This window comes from Rhinoraja longicauda, chromosome 1 (genome assembly GCF_053455715.1).
Source record: "Rhinoraja longicauda isolate Sanriku21f chromosome 1, sRhiLon1.1, whole genome shotgun sequence".
In the NCBI taxonomy this organism is placed as follows: domain Eukaryota; kingdom Metazoa; phylum Chordata; class Chondrichthyes; order Rajiformes; family Arhynchobatidae; genus Rhinoraja; species Rhinoraja longicauda.
The window spans coordinates 69,205,045-69,228,273 of NC_135953.1; the positions used below are offsets into that span (position 1 = coordinate 69,205,045).

At 42.1% G+C, this 23,229-nt stretch overlaps 1 protein-coding gene across 7 annotated transcripts in view; it reads right to left on the bottom strand.

Moving 5' to 3' along the window:
* Window positions 1-23,229, bottom strand: part of LOC144593813 (Krueppel-like factor 3) — a 93,918-nt gene that overhangs the window by 43,544 nt on the left and 27,145 nt on the right. For 3 of the 7 annotated variants that reach the window (XM_078399980.1, XM_078399934.1, XM_078399945.1), the window contains exon 3: window positions 6,700-6,770. The exons of 3 other annotated variants lie outside the window; for them this stretch is intronic. In XM_078399980.1, the coding sequence (XP_078256106.1) occupies window positions 6,700-6,727 (28 nt within the window). In that variant the 5' untranslated portion in view covers window positions 6,728-6,770. The remainder of the gene's footprint in view (window positions 1-6,699; window positions 6,771-23,229) is intronic. One more of the 7 variants, XM_078399939.1, reaches the window with a different exon arrangement.

Sequence of the window (23,229 nt, forward strand, 5' to 3'; positions counted from 1 at the left end):
AAGGCTCCAATAACAGTTAAGATTTCTTATCTCAGACTGCCTAGACAGATAGATCCACTGACTGCACACAATAGGGTAACTTTCCCACACATTGATCAAAGGAGAAAGCAATGGGCACTTCCACAATGCAGGATATAAAGCACCTTTCACAGATAATAACCCAGTTCCCCTCCTTTATAAACCATGACTAGATATGTGAGAGTTCTCCAGTCGCAGCCTCCAAAGTAGACTTTTTTTCAGAGAGGATGTAAAAACTAAAAGAAAATGTTACTTTGAACACAAAAGTCCTGTTTTTGATGGGAATTTTCATGCCTCTTGGATTGAGATAATATGCTGCTCCCTTTCCTTTCCACCTATCAATTCCAGGAACTCGAATTACACAGCCCACTAATTAACAAAACTGCATCATGTTTCCCCTTCCTGGCTCATAGAATGTCTGTAATAGAATGTCTTGAAATCTGTTTTCATCCAGGAGCACAGCGGTAGAATTATTGTTTTACTTCCACTTCACAGGCAGTTAACATTATGGTGCAAAGTGCACTATTCATTTGTGACACCCTACCAAGTATCCTTTGCAGAAAGGGAGCTGTGTGATAAATCATGTATCCTTAAACTTTAGTTTCTTGTGTCACGGCTGCAAATTTCCCATTTAAAGTTTTTGGCAAGGAAGAAAAGAGCAGTGGCATTCTTGCTGTAAAGAGCAAGGACATTCAATACCTATCTATTAACAAATGGGTGGTGTAGATTGAATATGTTTGCAATGATTTTGATTGAGAAATCATACAATCATTAAAGAATCATTGGGCAGAAGCATTTGTAAGCGACAAGAAATATCTGTATTTTCATCTGACTGTTAAATGATTTATTTACCAAACTATTGCCCACCTATGCTCTATTGAAACACACCCCCTCAGGGCCACAACCAACTGTAGGCGGCCTAAACAATAGAAAGGATTAGCACAAATATTGACCTTCAAAATCACAAAACACTCAATAACTCATTACAATTTAAACTCAAATCATGGAAGACCCAGTAGGATCCACCCAATCCAATGCTATCAATTGACCAATGCTTGACAAGTGTTCGAACAAAGGACTGCTGGGACAAGAGTAATTCTGGCAACAAAGAGCTCATCACCAATCCCACAAAGGTGGCGCTGGTAAATATCCTGCTAAAGGGAATGTGGATGGTTATCAGTTATCACTGATGCCCGACTCCCTATCTGAGAAGCAGTCACACCTCCGACACCATTAGGAAGTTAAATTCACCCCAAACGCACAACTCTTGGCACAAATCCTGCACTTTAAATCATCAGTCAAAACGGAAATCTGCCAATATTTTCTAAAACATTCAGTGGTTCCTTTAATGAATCGTCTTTTTTTGCTTCTGGTGTCTCTCGGGGTGGAATTCATCTTGCCATTAGAGGAGAACCATAGTCAGCAAGCTAAATGTTTGGTTCACTATTCACAAACAACCATAAATGTATAAGATGGCGCTAAGTCCTGGGAAAAGTCAGGACGATCAGCTACTTTAAGGGAATAAACTTGAAGATCCATAGGGAAAGGTGCAGGGTAATGAAGTTAGTTGGATATCTTTTACAATCAGCAATTGCAGGAATGACGGACTGAACCGCCTTGTGCAGTCATATATAAAATTGCTTTGCTCAAATGCTATTCACAAGATCCTGTTCTGGTGTTGCGTCCTATGTTCTCAGATCCACATTACAGAATGAAGTGTGTGTAAACTATCTGAAGTCCGGATAGTACATGTGATAATCAGTTGGGAAGAAATGAAGCCTCAAGACAAATCACTGAAAAACCTCAAAACCATAAAAAGCCGTGTAGGTTGGTAGGTTAATTAGCATTATCCCTTGTGCGTAGGTGAGTGGTAGAATCTGGGGAGTTGTTAGGAATGAGGTGAGAATAAATTGAGATTACTGTAAAACTAGTGTGAAATGGAAGGGCCTGTTTCTGTGCTCTGTGGCTATGGCATCTCTGCCATATAAACAAGCTAGGTAAAGTAGTTTTGAAATGATATTATTAAAAGTGTAGTACTAAAATAAATTGATAACTGCAAACATCAGGCTGAAGATAAAATCTCCCTATAATCCAAGTTAAACAGTCAGCAAATATTTGCATAGGTATCAACTTTCCATACTGTTTTGCATATTAGGAATTGATAGAGACATCACAATAGACAGGTTGTATTCAACAATGGTGACAAAGTGCTGGAGTAACTCAACGGGTTAGGCAGCATTGCTGGATAACATGGATAGGTGATGTTTCGGGTTGGGACTCGTCTTCAGACTGATTGTAGGAGGGGGGAGAAAGAAAGTTAGAAGAGGGAAGGGACAGGACCAAGCGTAGCAGGTGAACACAGGTGATGGGGTGTTTGATAGGCAGATGGTTGAACAAAGTCCAGAGATTAAAACAGAAGGCTTGAATAAAAGAATTGAAGAGTTGCAAAATGTGACACCAGAGGAATGAATGTAGGTGGAGGGGGAGAAATAGGTTTGAGTCCAGGTGGGGCACAGGAGGGGAGAGGGGGTGGTTGTTAAAAGTGACCTAAAATTAGGGAATTCAATGTTCATGTAGTTGGGTTGTAAGCTACTCAAGCGGAATATGGGGTGCTGTTCCCCTCAGTTTTCATGTGGCCTCACTCTGGCAATGGAGAAGACGCAGGACAGAAAGGTCAGTATGGGAATGGGAAGGGGAGTTAAAATGGTTAGCAACCAGGAGGTCCAGTAGGTCATGGCGGACTGAGCACAAGTGTTTGGTGAAATGGTAGCAGAGTCTACGCTTGGTCTCACCAATGCACAGGAGGCCACATCGGGAATACCAGATGCAGTAGACGAGGTTAGTGGAGGTGCATGTAAACCTCTGTCTCACCTGGTAGGGTTTCATTCAACCCATTTATTGAAACTGTGTACCTGTGCATGTTCAAAAGGTAGGAGAGAAGGGAAAGACAACAAAACCACCATGAAGAGGTAACACAGGATATTGTAGATGTTGGAATCATGATCATCTGATTAGTCTGAAGACAAACCCTGACCCAGGACATCATCTATCAATTTTCCTTCACAGATGCCGCCTGACCCACTGAGTTACTCCAGCGCTATTTTTTATAACTATCAGGAAAAAGGGTGTATTGTGCAATTGAAATAATGTCAAATTACCTCTGCTGTTTTTTCTGTCTTTATTATTGTACAGAAAACCATAAAGGAATCGAGGAGTGGATATGTAATTAGTTGCAATTACATATACATCCCCCAACCCCCACCCCATGGAAGAAATCCATCCCTAATTTATCAGTACTATTGGACTCTCATTTATTGTTAAAATAAATAAATTCAAATTATCTCAGGATGTGGCAAAGCACTTTACTACCAAATGAGCTACTCTTGAAGTGCAGATAGACACAAAAAGCTGGAGTGACCCTTGTTATAGAAACATAGAAAATAGGTGCAGGAGGCTATTCGGCCCTTCGAGCCAGCACCGCCATTCATTGTGATCATGGCTGATCATCCACAATCAGTAACCTGAGCCCTTCTCCCCATATCCCTTGATTCCGCTAGCCCCTAGAGGTCTATCTAACTTTCTCTTATATTCATCCATTGATTTGGCCTCCACTGCCCTCTGTGGTAGAGAATTCCACAAATTCACGACTCTCTGGGTGAAAATGTTCCTTCTCACCTCAGATTTAAATGACCTTGTAGTGGGTCTGGACGCAGCAGGAATCAGGCTAGACGCCAGGTAAGGATTAACAATAACTTTAATGCAGCATCAGAACATCCACTCTCTTCAGTCTCCCGCACGAGTAAACTCTAGCCCCTTCAGGCAAACCCCGTAGCACCAGACCCCTCGACAGCCCTGTCCACTCAGTGCCGAGGGGGATGACCCAGGGAGTGGCCTAATCCCCCCTGTCCACTCAGTGCCGAGGGGAATGACCCAGGGAGTGGCCTAACCCCCGGGCACCGCCACAACCTCCCCTTTATTCTAAGACTGTGGCCCCTGGTTCTGGACTCGCCCAACATTGGGAACATTTTTCCTGCATTTAGCTTGTCCAGTCCGTTTATAATTTTATATGTCTCTATAAGTTCCCCTCTCATCCTTCTAAACTCCAGTGAATACAAGCCTAGTCTTTTCAATCTTTCCTCATATGACAGTCCCTCCATCCCAGGGATCAATCTCGTGAACCTACGCTGCACTGCCTCAATTACAATGATGCCCTTCCTAAAATTAGGAGACCAAAACTGTACACAATACTCCAGATGTGGTCTTACCAGGGCCCTAAACAACTGCAGAAGAACCCCTTTACTCTTATACTGAAATCCTCTCGTTATGAAGGCCAACATGCCATTAGCTTTCTTCACTGCCTGCTGTACCTGCACGCCACCTTTCAGTGACTGGTGTACAAGGACACCCAGGTCTCGCTGCACTTCCCCTTTACCTAACCTGACACCATTGAGATAATAATCTGCCTCCCTGTTTTTGCCGCCAAAGTGGATAACCTCACATTTATCTATATTATTATATTGCATCTGCCATGCATCTGCCCACTCACTCAACCTGTCCAGGTCACCCTGCAACCTCCTAACATCCTCGTCGCAGTTCACAGTATCACCCAGCTTTGTGTCATCCGCAAACTTGCTAGTGTTACTTCTAATTCCTTCATCCAAACATTAATATATATTAATATATATGGTAATAGTCTTCAGACGTCTCGACCAGAAACGTCACCCATTCCTTCTCTCCAGAGATGCTGCCTGGCCCGCTGAGTTACTCCAGCTTTTTGTGTCTATCTTCAGTTTATCATCTGCAGTTCTTTCTTGGAGTTCAATTGTTATTGCAATGTAGGAACTGAAGCTGTTAATAGGTGCACAGCAGGCACACATAAAACAATGAAATAAGTTATCGGAGGTGTTTTAAAAGTCAGTTGAGGAATAAGTACTGGCAAAAACAACTTTCAGTTATCTCATTTTACCAAGGCCTCGGTTTAACAAAAGCAGCACCATTGACAGAGATGCATATCCTCAGAACTTGCATGCAGAGCCAGGCTAGATTTTATACTCTTGAAACCACACCTTCTGTCTGAGAACCACTAGGAAAAGCTAAGACTAATGACCGACATCAAAACCATAGGTGTGAAAATAAAGGACACGAGGTGCTGGAGTAACTCAGCGGGTCAGGAGAACACGGAGAACACGGAGGGAGGGTGGGTAGTTGGTGGCTCAACCCAAAAAGTTACTTATCCATGTTTTCCAGATGTGCTGCCTGACCTGCTGAATAACTCCAGCACTTTATTTACTTTTATGTATTAACCACCATCTGCAGTTCCTTGTTTCTCTATAAGTTCGGAGGTTCCATTGTGTGCACAATGAGATTAAATCCCGAAGTAAAATTTATCATTGAATCAAATATGGACTGAGGCATGGATTGTGATGTGTGTAATTTTCCATTAACGTCTTCCTGCATCATTCACGCACAGAGATGCATTCATGCACAATTGATCTGTAACTTCCATCTAGCTCTATGTGCCTTGCGGTTGGTACAGGTCACTTGCAAAGAAGCATTCTATAGCAAGCATCTGTGGCATGCTTTGACACAGGAGGCCTGCCTAAGCACATCCCAGCCAGAAGGAACGAGCTTCACGAAGGTCCACTCTAACTGAAGGCTTACCCTCTCACCTCACCAATCCTCAATGATCCCCTGCCACTAAGCACCCACTTCTCCACATTCATCTAATTTGATCATGGTGCCACCACTGTTATCCACTGCTGATGCTCCAACCACATCCTTGAGGGCTTGATCATTAACTCCCCTCACTGACAACCCAGCCTTCCCTCCCACCCCACTAGAAGTTCTGTTTTTAATGCACCTCTGATCACCCTGCCAGTTTACCTTTAAGTGCCATCACATGCCCTTCTATGTTGAAAGGGGTAATAAATGTTAATCTTTCCAACTACAAGTTTCAGTGTTAGCTCATTACACTAATCCCTGATAAACACTATCTGACAGACTTACATAGAAATGACGCACTAATGTCCCTGAACATATGGAGATTTTAAAAAGTGTTATTTGCTTAAGGTGGAGAGGTTTTGCATTTGAAGAATTATCTGCATGGTTAAAAGGAAAAAGCAGATAAAAGCAAGATAAAAGTGAGGCAATATCCTCAGAATAAAAAAAGTACAAAGTATTAAGGGCAAGAAGGTGTGTCACATGCAAATAATCAAAATGATTCTGAGCAAAACTGAATTGTTATAGTTCCAATATCAATGCAAATCCAGAGGTATTGGACACAAAAACAGGAGGGTGGAAATACAAGGCGGCAAATTCATAACAGAAAAGAAAGTTATACACAAAATGCTGGAGTAACTCAAAGGGACAGGCAGCATCTCTGGAGAGAAGGAATGGGTGATGTTTCAGGTCGAGACCCAAAATGTTTCTTCAATTTCTTTCAATTTGTTTCTTTCTTCGATTTAAACCAGGAACTGCAGTTCCTTCTTATATAAAAGAAAGAATTCAGGTCCAATTCCCCTCCAGAAGTGGTTAATGATGCCGAGGTCTCCCTGCTCAATCACGTGTCTGTGCTTTCTCACACTGATGGAATTGTTCACTTTTAGCATTCTCTCTACTTCTGATTTCAGGTATTATCTGTTTCTTTTACCCGTCGATGAATGATGCACTGTATATACTCACTTTTACAAAGCGACGGAGGAGGATTCATTTTTTTACGGTGAAATTGCCATTATTCATTATTCTCGTTTCTGCTGGAGAGACAAAGGCAGGATTGAGAGCTTGTTTCCCTGCACAGTCTGCTCATATTTCTGATCTGTATTGTGCTCGTCTTTATTCCCATGCTTACAAAAATTGTTAGACCATACGTGTAAAAACAAATTTTGATCTGATTATACCCCGATTTCTATTCTCAATATGAGGGACCTTTTCTTCATTCAGTTGGCACAGCAGTTACCAGTAAACCGTGACAATTTTCCTTGCAAAAATCTTGCAAAACAGAATCTTTTGCTCTTGCCCACAAGTTGAAGTCTGCTGCATTTGCTGCTACGGTTTTGAACTTACAGCCGCCATGCATCATGGAGTCGTGGTAAATTTACATCAGACCATTCAGCCCACTATGTCTGTGCAAGTTGTGAACGAGTGCTCCAGAGGAAGACCACTTTCCAGCATCAGGTCTATAGGTTACAGATCATGACTCCTCAAGTACACATCAATGCACTGCTTACAGGTGATGTGGGTTTCTGCCCCTGCTACCTTATCAGGCAACAAGTTTCAATCCCTACCACTTTCTGGATGAAATTATTTTCCTTGTTTCCCATTACTTTAAAACTTTGCTCATTGTTTTTGATACTTCTGCTGGGTGAAACAGATCCTTCCAATTCATGTGCAGGAAGGAACTGCAGGTGCTGGTTTACACCAAAGATAGACACAAAATGCTGGAGTAACTCAGTGGGACAGGCAGCTTCTCTGCATAGAAAGAATGGGTGACGTTTCGGATCAAGACCCTTCTTCAGACTGGCTTCCAATTCATTCTACCTAGGCATCTCTTTATTTTACACTCCTCAATTAAGTCTCTCAGTCTCGTCAGTTTCAAAGGAAATAACCCCAGCTTATCCAATCTTTTCACTTGACTTAATTCTTTTCAGTCCTAACAAAATCTTTGCAAATCTCCATTGTACCCTCTCCAGTGCAATCACGTCTTTCCTGTGACTTGGTACCCAGAAATATATGGAACACTCAAACTGTAGAGTTAAATATAGCTGGAGCATTACCTTCCTGATCAGAAATACTATAACTTAAAGAATAGCATCCCAGGTATTTTTTTAACCGTCTTATTGACTTAGCTCCACTACCTTTGGGACATCCATTACACAATCCCTCTAGTTCTTCACACCATTTAATGTCCGTCCATTTAATGTACATATATATTAACTCTTGTTTGTTTGTTTGTTCCTGAACTACAGCCAAAATAGTACATGATAGCGTGACAATTTTAGGCCCACCGTATTCACCGTCGTCCCTTTGGTGGAAGAGGTTTCATTGAAATCGGTGTTATATTTTAAAAGTTATTCACATTTTAAAGATTAAATCTATCTCCTAGGGAGGGAGGGAGGGAGGGGGGGGAGGGAGGGAGAGGGAGGGGAAGGAGGGGGAGGGAGGGAGGGGAGGAGGGAGGGGAGGGGAGGGAAGTGGGGTTGGGGGGGAGAGGGATGCTGCACCAATGCAGGAGAGGTTTGGGCCCAACGGGTCCACTTGGTCTAGTTCCCTTTATTTTTTGTATCTCCCCTCTGCATTGCTTCATATTTTTCTGGATTAAATTCCATTTGCTATTTTTCTATCCATCTGATCAGACCATTTATGTCCCCTTGGAATCTTGGACTGTCAACAACATGGCCAATTATTTGCCGACTCCTTTATCATTTGCTCAGCTAGATGGTTTTTGCTGTCACTCCCTTATAGTGTTGGCAGAGCTGTCCATGGGAAGCTCTAGCACAGTGGTTCCCAACCTGTGGGTCGCGACCCCAAACGGGGTCGCGACACCAATGCCATGGGGTCGTTAAATGATTTTGAGCTGATATGAATATTATATAAAACACGGTGAAATGCATATTAAGATAGTTATATAAATTCATACTATGAAACTAAATGTAACAGTTCCCTAAGTCACTCAACACAACGTGTTGTCACTCAAGCCAGTATTGAACATGTTTGGTTTCTGTTTTGTCTTGGTCGCGCCACCGCTGTCGCTCCTCCCACTTACCTAGTGTTGTACGCGCGCTTGCAGTGACACGTAGTTAGTTTTGTTCGAGTGATTCTTAACCCTTTAAAAATGAGTGTAAGAAAGAGAAAGTACAGTGATGATTTCTTGAAATGGGGATTCACTGACATAGTTAATGCAGGTGTGGAAAGACCACAGTGTGTAGTATGTTTGGAAGTTCTTGCTCATGAGTCTATGAAACCAGCTAAACTTCAAAGACATCTCGAAACTAAGCACCCTGATTTGAAAGATAAAAGTATTGACTTTTTTAAAGCAAAAGTTGTTGGTGTCAAAAGCCGCCGGCTTGATAGCAGTGGATTATTTCAAAACAAAAATGTAGCCGCCATTGAAGCTTCATACACGGTTGCATTAAGAATAGCACGTGCTAAAAAGCCACACACAATAGCTGAGAATCTTATTTTTCCATGCACCAAAGATATTGTACGTCTCATGATCGGTCCTGAAGCGGTAAATAAATTATCGCTTCTATCCGTGTCAAACAATACGGTAAAACGAAGGATAACAGATATGTCCGAGGATATTTTATGCCAAATTATTCAAGAATTAAAAGAAACTCCAACTGGGCTGTTCAGCATACAGCTTGATGAAACTACTGATGTGACAAACTTTGCACAACTTCTTGTGTATGTTTGTTATTATAAAAATGAAAAAATTAAAGAAGAATTCTTGTGTTGTAAGCCTCTGCAAACTTCAACTACTGCTGCTGATATTTTTGATTTAATTGATGATTTCTTTAATGAACATTCAATTGAATGGAAGAAATTATGCGGAGTTTGTACTGACGGGGCACCTGCAATGCTCGGCTGTAAGTCTGGCTTCCAATCGTTGGTTAAAAAAGTGACTCCAGAAGTAATTGGGACTCACTGCATGATTCATCGACAAGTATTAGCTACCAAGACGTTACCTGAACCATTGAAAGAAGTGCTTAACCGAGTGATTAAAGCAGTAAATGTCGTTAAATCAAGGCCACTTGCAACACGGCTCTTCAAAGTTTTATGTGAGGATTTGGGATCAACGCATGAAGCACTATTGTTTCACACAGAGGTAAGATGGCTCTCGAAAGGAAAGGCGTTGAAGAGATTTTTTGAATTAAGAGGAGAGCTTCAAATATTTCTCGATTCTCAAAATGCAAGCGAATATGAATCATTGTTGACGGATGAATTTACGTTGTGCAAATTGGCATACCTGGTCGACATTTTTGAGATATTTAATAGTGTTAATACAGGATTACAGGGTAAGGAAAGTACGATAATATCTTTGTCTGAAAACATATCGTCTTTCAAAATGAAATTGGAACTCTGGATCACCAAAATTAACCATAAGAAATTATACATGTTCCCAACACTTGTCCAATTTGTTGAAGAAGCGGCAAATGAAATTAACATCGATGACTTATATAGCTTGATACAAGAGCATTTGGAAATTCTTACTGTTCGATTAAGAAGTTATTTTCCTGATGAATGTTGCAAATCTTTCTCCCTTACAATCAACCCATTCAATGCCAATGTATCTAATATCCCTGAAGCAGCAGAAGAAGAGTTCATCGACTTAAAAAACAATTTTGAAGCTAAATCATGGTTTGGTGAATTGCAACTACAAGAATTTTGGGCAAAAAGTTTCCAAAAATTCCCAGTAAGATCAGAAATCGCGATAAGGAATTTATTGCCCTTCCCAACAACTTACTTATGTGAAGCAGCATTCTCCCAACTTCTCATCCTTAAAAACAAATACCGAAATAAATTAAATCTGGAAGACGACTTGAGGTGTGCCATATCGACAACGGAGCCCAGGATAGAATTGCTAGCTAAAAAACTGCAATACCAGCCGTCTCATTAAAGTCAGTTCATAAACATATTTTACATAACGGTGGAAATTTGTGTGTTCGAACAATTTTGAATTGATTTGCAATTAATTAATGTTTGTAGGAGCTTTGGAATTTTTTATGAATAAATAATCTATAATTCAATAATCGCAATATATGGCAGTTTGTTGTACAAAAACCGAATGTATATATAAGATATTTTAAGGGTTGGGGTCGCTTCATGATTGCTTGTTCTAAAATGGGTCGCTATATTTGAAAGGTTGGGAACCACTGCTCTAGCAGGTCTATTAACCCACACATTATATGCTGGTTTAAGTGAAGAATGGGATTTTATTTGCATTCACTTTGTATTGCTATTTTTAACTATGCATTTAAGAATCAGACAGGTAAACTGCCACTATAAATATAAATGCGCACATGAAAATTCAATAAAATCCGCAGATGTTAAAAACCTGAAATAATAACAAAAATTGCTGGAAACACTCCACTGGTCTGGCAGCAACTGTGAGTTAATGTCCCAGGTTGGAGATCCTTTGTTAGGACACCTTTCCAGTCTGAGGTGCTAACAATATTTTACTTTCCATTGATTAATATTTTGGTAATGCGAGTTAAAATGTTAGTAAAGTGAAGTGGTGCAAGATAGGAGGAGATTCCTGGGAGGCCAGGAATGGTAACATAGATTTGTTGGGCTGAATGGCTGAGTTCTGCATTGTAAATATACTATGTAAGGTTATACATTGTCTCATTAACACATAGGCTGCTAGTCTTGAGAACTTCTAGAGCAAAGGAAAGTTTTACTGATTTTTATTGCTGTCTTGAAACTTTATGGACAGCTTTCAGTATGGTGCAGTCACTGAGAATTCAGTTTAGGATGGCCAAATCTGGCCATATTTCCTTTTGCTGGTCTCCAACAATATGCCCCTTCCACAGTTTCAGAATTGCCTCTATTATGGCTTTAGAAGAAATCCTTTTTGTTCATTACCTTAACAACTTCCTCTGTGATGCTGACTCAAAGCTTGTTAGATCTGTAGAAGCTTGGATGTAAGTCCACCAACTGAGTTAACTCATTTCAAAGAGAACACTCGTGGCTGGCTAACTGGAGATCATTGTTTTCCAGAGTTGACACTGGGGTTGAAATTCCTCACAATCCTTGACAGTTCCATCAGGGGTGGGAAAAAACTGCGCTGCCAATGGGTGCACATTTCTCAATGATTTGAACATGGCACAGCGATAGAGTTGCTGTCTTACATTGCCAGAGAACTGGGTTCAACCCTGACTACAGGTACTGTCTGTATGAAGTTTGTACGTTCTCCCAGTGACCTGCGTGGATTTTCTCCAGGGTCTCCAATTTCCTCCCATACTCCAAAGACGTACAGGTTTGTAGGCTAATTGGCTTTGTAAAATTGTAAATTGTCTCTAGTGTGCATAGGATAGTGTTAGTGTGCAGGAATCACTGGTTGGCGTGGACTTGGTGGGCCGAAGGGCCTGTTTCCGCACTGTGTCTCTAAAGGAAAAACTAAACTAAACAGTATAAACCTTACTATCATGAAAAGCCTTCAGTGCTCAAGTGCACTGCTGAAATCAATGGGTAAATCTTTCACTGCCCTTGCAATCTCTGTAATGTGCACCTCATAAACACCAATCAATAAGTTGTTCCTAGTACTTAAAAAAAGAGTGAATGAGTGGTCCGTGAGCTGAGCGACATACAGGATGGAAATGTCAAATACTAGAGGGCATAGCTTTAAGGTGAGAGGGGCAAAGTTTAAAGAGATGTGCAGGCAAGATTTTCTTTTACACAGAGAGTGGTGTGTGCTTGGAATGCAAAGCCTGGGGTGGTAATGAAGGCACATACAATAGTGGCATTTAAGAGACTTTTGGATAAGCACATGGATTTGCACGGAATGGAAGCATATGGATGATGTGCAGGCAGATAGGGTTGGCCTTGACATCAAGTTCAGCATTAACATTGTTGGCCAAAGGACCAGTTCCTCTGCTGTTCTGCTCTATGCTCTATGACACCAACTTCTAATTCTTACTAATTAGAAGTTTAATTCCTAGGAACTAATTCTGTGGAACTTTTAAATTGCCCACGTCATATTTATTAATCATCGACAGCTGTGCTTCATTTTTCAATGGTGCTTTCCTCCCTCCCTTCCCAGAAATAAAACATGGGGACCTTTGAACCCATTCCGCGATCATCTTTTGACAAGGGGGGGCTTTCCCCATCGACACACCACTCTCCATTCAGTAATGGTTACCATGCTTGCATTTGGTCTATCGAGTCTTTGACAACTCTCAGAGCAAACTCACTCCAGTCTAAATTTCCCAGTTACTCGTTCTCCAGATTTTCATCAACTCCCCCCATTTTCTATAGCCGTCATACACACTAGGGATAATTTGTAATGACTGATTAACCTACCAATGCGCAAGTCCTTATGAGGAAACAAAAAGAGGCAACTTGTCTTGTTGAGGGGAATCAGGAGACTAGATAAGTGGGAGCACCCATTCTTAATATGCTTGTTGGCATCCCTACTTTTATATATACTCACAAGAAGGCACAGGAGTTGCAGATGCTGGTTTACAAAAAAAATACACAAAGTGCTGAAGAACTCAGCAGGTCAGGCAGCATCTCTGGAGAGCATGGATAGGTGAAATTTCAGGTCGGGACCCTTCTTCAGTGCTATCCCAGAACTCAAGACTCTCTCTCATGAAGTAATAGGTGCCTCCATGTGGTCATTAGTCCAGCAGCCAAGGCATGGATTCTAGGTCCCGAATAGCTCATAATAAATTGAAATCTCACATTTTTTTGAGACTTATAAAGAAATGAGACTTGAAGTAAATTAACCTTTTCAGGGTGGCTAGCCAGATCAGAAATTCAGAGCGAATCCACATTTCACAAAATTAGAAGATTTATTCAGTAAAATCTTCTAATCTCTGATTTTATAACTCTGTAAAAACAACATTTACAGACATTTCTTATCTACCATTGATCCAATAGTAACATCTAGCTAAATGACAAATTGCTGTTAAGTATTTATGGCGTGGAAGTAAATCTGTGCTTGATAAATCCAAACTAGTTTTCCAAGTCGTGTTTCAAATCATTCGTATATAGACATGTATATTACATATAAGGTAGAGATCCTTCATACATTTTCTAATATACTGCCTTTGCTTCTGGCATTGTTTGGTTTGATATTTGCTGTCTTTTATTTCCGTCCAGTGCTGTTTGGTATTCCTCAGCCTACAGGGCAGGGTGGAATCCCGGCCTGTGGGGTCACACATTCCATCTCTGTAATTGTCTGCCAAATGGTGCTGGCAGCTCATTCAGCCTCTCTGCAACACATCTTTTGCCACTTCCCCAGCTCCGTTCAAGAACTGACACAACAGGAATTGAGGCATAAATCACAACTTGCCACTGGGCATCGCAATACCCCTGCTCACCCCATGTGTCGATTTGTTGTGACTAAATTTGTTCACGGCACATCTTACTCAACTGCAAAATAATACCTGTGTCTTCAAATGTCAATATAGGTGTGGTACACAGCTCAGTACACACGTTCCCATTGTGTCAGATCCTGATCTTCGGACGAATGGCGTAATTATTTAGCTAACAAAGGCAACCCAACACTTTTCGTTAAGCCGCAAACTTACTTCTTTCAGGGTGCCACGAGAGAACAATCAATCATCAGTGGTGAGCACAACAGGTTTAATGTGAGGCAGCATCATTGCTTGGGACTGCAACCGCTCTAATGCTAAACTTAAAAACCGAAGCAGAGGTGTTTGAAGTGTCTGTGCATGCGTGTAACAGCTTGGGATCCCAGCATAGATACATCTGGAATTCATGCGCTGGGATAGATTTGAGTGATGATAGACACAAAATGCTGCAGTAACTCAGCGGGTCAGGCAGCATCTCTGGAGAGAAGTCGAGACCCTGAGTGACATCTGTTTTCATGACTTTGAGAGACAACCAAACCTGCCCGTGCTTCAGACGTGCATTCTGCAGTAATGTAAATGTTTGTGGACACAAAATGCTGGATTAACTCAACGGGTCAGGCAGCATCTCTGGAGGAAAGGAGTAGGCAACATTTCAGGTCGTGACCCTTCTTCAAACTGAAAATCTTGCCTGCACATCTCTTTAAACTTTGCCCCTCTCACCTTAAACCTACGCCCTTAGTATTTGACATTTCCATCCTGTATGTCGCTCAGCTCATGGACCACTCATCCACTCTTTTTAAATGCCGGGATGACTTTTTGATAGATATGTATGAGGTGCACATTACAGAGATTGCAAGGGCAGTGAAAGATTTGCTCATTGATTTCAGCAGTGCACTTAAGTACTGAAGGCTTTTCATGATAGTAAGGTTTATACTGTTTAGTTTAGTTTTTACTTTAGGGACACAGGCACTTCGGCCCACCGAGTCCGCGCCAACCAGTGATCCCTGCACACTAACACTATCCTACGCACACTAGAGACAATTTACAATTTTACCAAGCCAATCAGCCTACAAACCTGGACATCTTTGGAGTGTGGGAGGAAACTGGAGATTCTGGAGAAAATTCATGCAGGTCACGGGGAGAACGTACAAACTACAAAACCCTTCTACAAAACCGGTTGGGCAGCTTACAACCCAGTGGTACGACTTGGGTTTCACAAGGTTCTCACTTCAGGTACAAAGCTTTACACAAAGTTATGCCGTAGGCTGGCAATGTAATGTAGATTGAAGGTGATGGAGATGTCTGTTGTGGTCACTTGGTAGATACATTCAGTTCTATGCTGGCATTGTACAGAACTGTTGAAAATGTATAAGTTGCCAACCTTATTTGAAGAGGATAAGTCTTCTTAAATGGACATTATAAACCCAGATGACGTCTTGGTAAATACACACCCGATATCCTGGAGCACCCTGGAAGGAGCAGGAGGTGTGATGTTTATATAACTCCAATTGTCATAAATGGAGCAGTTCACTGGCAGGACTCGTTTAACACATTCTGACAGTGTCAACAGTACTTCTATTCAACAGAGGCAACATTTGGGTCAACCTTGATGCAGAGACCCGGTTCAACCTCTGTGCCAGAGACCCGGTTCAATTCCAACCTCGGGTGCTGTCTGTGGGGAGTTTGCACGTTCTCTTCAGACTGAAGAAGGTTCCCAACCTGAAATATCACCTATCCATGTTCTCTGGAAATGCTGCCTGACCTGCTGAGTTACTCCAGCACTTTGTGCCCTTTTGTGTAAACTAGCATCTGCAGTTCCTTGTTTCTACAACTAAAAATGAGATTGGTTAAGGTTACCTTACCCCTTTGCCATTTAATTTCCAGCTCTGCTGGGTCATTTTGGTAAACTATGGGGCTCCCCTTCTGGACTACATGTAGAATCCAGTGTTGATTCCATGTGGTCCAGAGGCAGAAGAAGGGCCCAAGACTTGAAATGTCATCTATCTATTTCTCCAGAGATGCTACCTGACCTGCTGAGTTACTCCCAGCACTTTTTTTTTGTTGTTGTACACCAGCATCTGCAGTTCTTTGTGTCAGCAGACTAACCTAATGGATTTGGCATTTGAAATCTCTCCATAGAACCTGGGCGTCCAGATTAGACAGGGACCTGGGACATGTTGCTGTTTACACAACTAGATATTGATAATTCCATTGGGAACTTAGAGTCATAGAGTGATACAGTGTGAAAATGGGCCCTTCAGCCCAACTTGCCCACACTGGCCAACATGTCCCAGCTACACTAGTCCCAAATGCCTGCGCTTGGTCTTTATCCCTCCAAACCTGTCCTATCCATGTACCTGTCTAACTGTTTCTTAAATGTTGGGTTAGTCCTTGCCTCAACTACCTCCTCTGGCAGCTTGTTCCATACACCCACCACCCTTTGTGTGAACCTGTGTTTGTGTCATATCCAGCCTTTTTTTTTCACTGACTGAGCCTATGAATTAAGGATACGTTTGCTGCTGAGAAGTATATGTAATGGAAACGTGTAATATAGTGAGTTATTTCATATTATACCTTTACCTTGTCACTATCTATATATAGTGTCAATAGTCATAAAAACTCTTCCAAGGAACCTCATGTGTACATAAAGTGTCAAAATGTGGCACCAAGGTGTTCATAGTAATGTGAAGGTAAACAGCCTGAAGGGTTGGTCAAAGAGTTAGAATTTTAAAGGAGTGACTTACACAGGAAAGAAAGAAGGAGAGACAATGCAGTGAGCGGAGGGATTCCAGAGATGAGAGCTTGGCTGCCATTGGAAGTGTGATGGGGATCATGAAGCACGAGAACCAAAGGAACAGGGAGAACTGTGACCTGCAGCGCTGGAGGAGATTGTTTTGATAGAGTGGTGTAAAGCCACGGAAGAATTTTAAAACACGGATGTTGAACTCTAAAACGGAGACATTGCTGGGCGGGAGCCAGTGAAAGGCATTAAGCGCTAGACCGATTGGTGAATGGGGCTAAATGCCAGTGAAGAGTTTGGGAGCAGAGTTTTGCATGAACTAGAGTTTACCAAAGGGGGAGGGAGGACACAGGTTAAGATAGCATCCCAAGGGCAAAGATACATTTAAACAGGATCCCACAGTTTTTTAAGATGTTTAAAGGACAATGATTCATTTTCATTGTTTATTAATTGTTAGAATATTCTGCTAGGAACATAATTGGTTGGAAACATTTCTGTGCTGTTGAGTCACTAATTACAAAGTGATTTGGTCAATTGTTTGCTTGGTTATGATCATGATTCATACAGGTACAAGTTTTTGCAAGTATTACCAATTCGGTTACCAGACAGATTGAAACCTATATTCTCATAACCTCCAAATAAACTCTGAATTACAAAAGACAAGACTTGGGGGCATTGGTTTTGTCTTTTTGCAGTGTGTGTGTGTGTTCTTTTTTCATTTATTATATTGTTTACAGAGTACCATATTTACATATTCTGTTGTGTTGTTGCAAGTAGGAATTTCATTATTTCATTGTTCTGTCTGGGAGATAAGACAATAAAACACTTGACTCTCTTTACTCTTGACACTTAAAAGTAGAGTACTGGGACTGGGATGTTGTAGCCATGACTGAAACCTGGTTAAGGGATGGGTAGGACTGGGAGTTCAATGTTCTGGGGTACAGGAGCTTCAGGAGAGACAGGGGTGAGGGAAAAAAGAGGAGGGGGGGGTTGCATTGTTGGTTAATGATGATGTTACGGCAGTGATCAGAGGTGACATTATGGACGGTTCGCCTAGTGAGGCTATATGAGTGGAGCCGAAGAACAAAAAAGGGATGATCACCTTGTTGGGGGTATACTACAGATCCCCGAATAGTCAACGGGAATAAGAAGAACAAATGTGCCAGGAGATTACAGACAGATGCAGGTCAAATAAGGTTGTTGTTGTAGGGGATTTTAACTTTCCCAATATAGATTGGGAAAATCATAGTGTGAAGGGTTTAAATAGGGTGCAATTCCTCAGAAGTGTTCAGGAGAGTTTACTTAAGCAGTATGTAGAGGCCCCCACACGTGAGAGGACAACGCTGGATCCAGTATTGGGAAATTGGGAAGGGCAAGTTAATGAAGTGTGTGTGGAGGAGCCTTTTGGGACCAGTGATCACAGTTTGATTAGGTTTAAGATAGTTATGGATAGGGACAGAGAGGGTCCACGTGTTAAAGTGCTCAACTGGGAATAAGGCCAACTTTGAGGGTACGAGAGAAGGTCTCGCTCAAGTTGACTGGAGCAGGTTATTTGAGGGGAAAGGAACATCGGCCAAGTAGGATGTTTCGAAAGTGTGCTGTACGTCCCCCGTTAGAGTGAACAGCAAAGCAGGCAAACGTAAGGAAGCTTGACTGTTGAGGAAAATTGAGGCGTTGGTCAAAAACAAGAATGATGCATGGGGCAGGTATAGGCAGCTAGGGTCAAATGTATCCCTGGAGGAATTTCGGGAACTAAGGAGTAAACTAAAAAAGAAAATCAGAACGGCAAAAAGGGGCCAGGAGATAGCTCTGGCGGGTAGCATTAAGGATAATCCCAAAAGATTTTATAAATACATAAGGGGGAAAAGGGTAACTAGAGAGAGTGTGGGACCTCTCAGGAATCAAAGCGGCCACCTCTGTGGAGTATTAGGAGTTGGGCAAGGTCCTCAATGAGTCTTTCTCCTCTGTATTTACTGAGGAGAAAGACTAGGATGGAAGAAACTTGGGGCAGTCAATGGAAGTGTCATGAGAGCAGTCAGTATTACCATCGAAGAAGTACTGAAGGTACTGTCGTGTATGAAGGTAGACATATCTCCAGGGCCTGATCTGATATATCTGAGGACATTGTGGGAAACTAGAGAGGAAATTGCGGGAGCCCTGGTTGACATTTACAAGTTGTCCTTAAATACAGGAGAGGTGCGGGACAACTGGGGGATGGCAAATGTTGTGCCTCTTTTCAAGAAGGGCTGCAGGGAAAATGCTGGGAACTATAGGTTGGTGAGCATAACATCTGTAATTGGAAAGTTACTAGAGAGTATTCTGAGGGATAGGATATACAGGCATTTGGATGGGCAAGGGTTGATTAGGGATAGTCAGCATGGTTTTGTACGTGGGAGGTCGTCTCACAAATCTGATTGATTTTTTGAAGACATGACCAAAAAGGTCGATGAGGGCAGAGCAGTAGATGTTGTGGACATGGATTTCAGTAAGCCATTCGACAAGGTTTCGCATGGTAGGCTGCTTGGGAAGGTAAGATCTCATGGGATCCAAGGAGAGATAGCTGAATGGATAGCAAATTGGCTTCATGGAAGGAAGCAGAGGGTGATGGTGGAAGGTTGCTTCTCGGACTGGAGGCCTGTGACTAGTGGTGTGCCTCAGGGTTCGGTGCTGGCCCCATTATTGTTTGTCATCTACATCAATGATTTTGATGAGAACATACAGTGCATTCAAAAAGTATTCAGACCCCTTCACTTTTCCCACATTTTGCTACGTTACAGCCTTATTTTAAAATGGATGAAATCTTTTTTTTATATCATCAATCTACACACAATAACCCATAATAAAAAAAACCAAAACAGGAGTTTAGAAATTTTTGCTAAGTAATTAAAAATAAATAACTGAAATATCACATTTACATAAGTATTCAGACCCTTTGCTATGACACTCAAAATTGAGCTTAGGTTCATCCTATTTTCATTGATTATCCTTGAGATGTTTCTACAACTTAATTGAAGTCCACCCGTGGTAAATTAAATTGATTGGACATGATTTGGAAAGGCATACACCTGTCTATACAAGGTCCCACAGTTGACACTGCATGTCAGAGCAAAAACCAAACCATGAAGACAAAGGAATTGTCTGTAGAACTCCGAGACAGGATTGTGTCGAGACACAGATCTGGGGAAGGGTATAAAACAATTTCTGCAACATTGCAGGTCCTGAAGAGCACAGTGGCCTCAGTCATTCTTAAATGGAAGAAATTTGGAACCACCAGGACTCTTCATAGAGCTGGCCGCCCGGCCAAAATGAGCAATCGGGAGAGAAGGGGCTTGGTCAGGGAGGTGAGCAAGAACCCGATGGTCATTCTGACAGACCTCCAGAGTTCCTCTGTGAAGATGGGAGAATCTTCCAGAAGGACAACTATATCTGCAGCACTCTACCAATCAGGCCTTTATGGAAGAATGGCCAAATGGAAGCCACTCCTCAGTAAAAGTCACATGCCAGCCCATTTGAGAGTTTGCCAAAAGGCACCTAAAGTACTCTCAGACCATGAGAAACAAGATTCTCTGGTCTGATGAAACCAAGATTGAACACTTTGGCCTGAATGCCAAGTGGCACCACTTATCACCTGGCCAATACCACACCTACGGTGAAGCATGGTGGTGGCAGCATCATGCTGTGGGGATGTTTTTCAGCAGCAGGAACTGGGAGACTAGTCAGGATCGAAGGAAAGATGAACGGAGCAAAGTACAGAGAGATCCTTGATGAAAACCTGCTCCAGAGCATTCTGGACCTAAGACTGGGGCAGAGGTTCACCTTCCAACAGGACAACGACCCTAAGCACACAGCCAATACAATGCAGTAGTGGCTCCGTGACAAGTCTGTGAATGTCCTTGAGTGGCCCAGTCAGAGCCTGGATTTGAACCCGATCGAACATCTCTGGAGGGACCTGAAAATAGCTGTGCATCGACGCTCCCCATCCAACCTGACAGAGCTTGAGAGGATCTGCAGAGAAGAATGTGAGAAATGACCCAAATACAGGTGTGCCAAGCTTGTAGCATCATACCCAAGAAGACTTCTGTAATCGCTGCCAAAGGTGCCTCAACAAAATACTGAGTAAAGGGTCTGAATACTTATGTAAATGTGATATTTCACATTTCTTTTTAATTACTTTGCAAAAATTTCTAAACACCTGTTTTCGCTATTTTATTATGGGGTATTGTGTGTAGATTGATGATTAAAAAAAAAGAATTTAATCCATTTTAAAATAAGGCTGTAATGCAGAAAAAGTGAAGGGGTCTGAATACTTTCTGAATGCACTGTACAGGGCAAGATTAGCAAGTTTGCTGATGATACAAAAGTGAGTATAAGAAAATAACTGCAGATGCTGGTACAAATCGAAGGAATTTATTCACAAAATGCTGGAGTAACTCAGCAGGTCAAGCAGCATCTCTGGAGAGAAGGAATGGGTGATGTTTCGGGTCGAGACCCTTCTTCAGACTGACAAAAGTGAGTGGTTTTTGCAGATAGTGAAGATGGTTGTGAACGATTGCAGCAGGATCTGAATCTATTGGCCAGGTGAGCGGAGGAATGGTTGATGGAATTTAATACAAAGAAGTTGTAATACAAAGGTGTTGCATTTTGGGACGTCGAACAAGGGCAGGACCTACACAGTAAATGTTTGGCCTCTGGGTAGTGTCGTAGAGCAGAGGGATCTAGGAGTACAGGTGCATGGTTCCTTGAAGGTCGAGTCGCAGGTGGATAAGGTGGTCAAAAAGGCTTTTGGCACTCTGGCCTTCATCAGTTAGAGTATTGAGTATAGAAGTTGGGAGGTCATGTTGCAGTTGTATAAGACGTTGGTGAGACCGCATTTAGAATATTGTGTTCAGTTCTGGGCACAACGTTATAGGAAAGATATTGTCAAGCTTTAAAGGGTTCAGAAAAGATTTACGAGGATATTGTCAGGACTAGAGGGTGTGAGCTATCCGGAGAGGTTGAGTAGGCTGAGTCTCTATTCCATGGAGTGCAGGAGGATAAGGGGTGATCTTGTAGAGGTGTACAAAATCATGAGGAATAGGTCAGGTAGATGCACAGAGTGTCTTGCCCAGAGTAGGGGAATCGAGGACCAGAGGGCATAGGTGCAAGGTGAAGGGGAAAAGATTTAATAGGAATCCGAGGGGTAACTTATTCACACAAAGGGTGGTGGGTGTATGGAACAAGCTGCCAGAAGAGGTTGTTGAAGCTGGGACTATCCCATTGTTTAAGAAACAGTTAGACAGGTACATGGATAGGACAGGTTTGGAGGGATATGGACCAAGTGCAGGCAAGTGGGACTAGTGTGGCTGGGACTTTGTTGGCCGGTGTGGGCAAGTTGGGCCGAAGGGCCTGTTTCCCCACTGTATCACTCTATGACTCTAGAGTCTTGACTCTTGACCTGGTTCTTCTCCTGTAGAGAATATTTTAAATTAAAAATAAAAAGCAACTGAGTTGTGTTTTCCTACACTGGAATACATGCAACTCAGAAAAGCCACCAGCATCCACAAAGACTCTTCACACCCCTGCAATAGTCTGTTCGAACTTCTACCATCGGGCAGACGATACAAGGCCTTCTACGCCCGCACCTCCAGATTCAGGAACAGCTTCATCCCCAGGGCCATAGCTGCTATGAACCTGTCCTGCTGAGCCGGATGGTCACATCGTACAGTGAACCGGCACAGATCTACTTGCACTTTATTCTGTTTTAAAACTATTCCAATTTGTTTCATTGGGTTGTTTAAATTAATACTGATTAGCTAATTAATTTATTGCATCATATGGGAGGCGCATTCCCAATCTCGTTGTACCCCTGTACAATGACAATAAAGATATATTGTATTGTATTGTATTGTATTGAGTGACGAAACTCTGCTGTAATTGGGATTCCCATGGTGACAATCTAGATGTCAAGCCTAACAATGGATGCAAGCCTAGCAATGTCATGACCTGAACTCTGCTCCTGGCTGACCATACAAATGCAGCAACATGTTGTGCCAAGGGAAACTGGAGCTATAGGTCAAGCTTATCCTGTTGGGAACAATATTTTCCTGTTTATTGTGAATTGGCTTACAAATAAGAGGTTGCAAAACAGAGGAAGTGGGATGAAATATTTTATTGAACACAACCGAATCTTCTCCAAAAGTATTTTAAAATGTCATGGGGTGCAGGGGAGCAAGCTCCCATAAGTGTAAAAGATACAAAGTGCTGGAGTAACTCAGCGGATCAGGCAGCATCTGTGGAGAACATGGTTAGATGACTTTTCGGGTCAGGCCCCTTCTTCAGATCCAGAGGGTCCCGACCCAAAACATGGGTCTGAAGAAGGGCCCCAAAGTTCTCCAGAGATGCTGCCTGACCTGCTGAGTTACTCCAGCACTTTATGTCTTTTGTGTAAACCAGCAT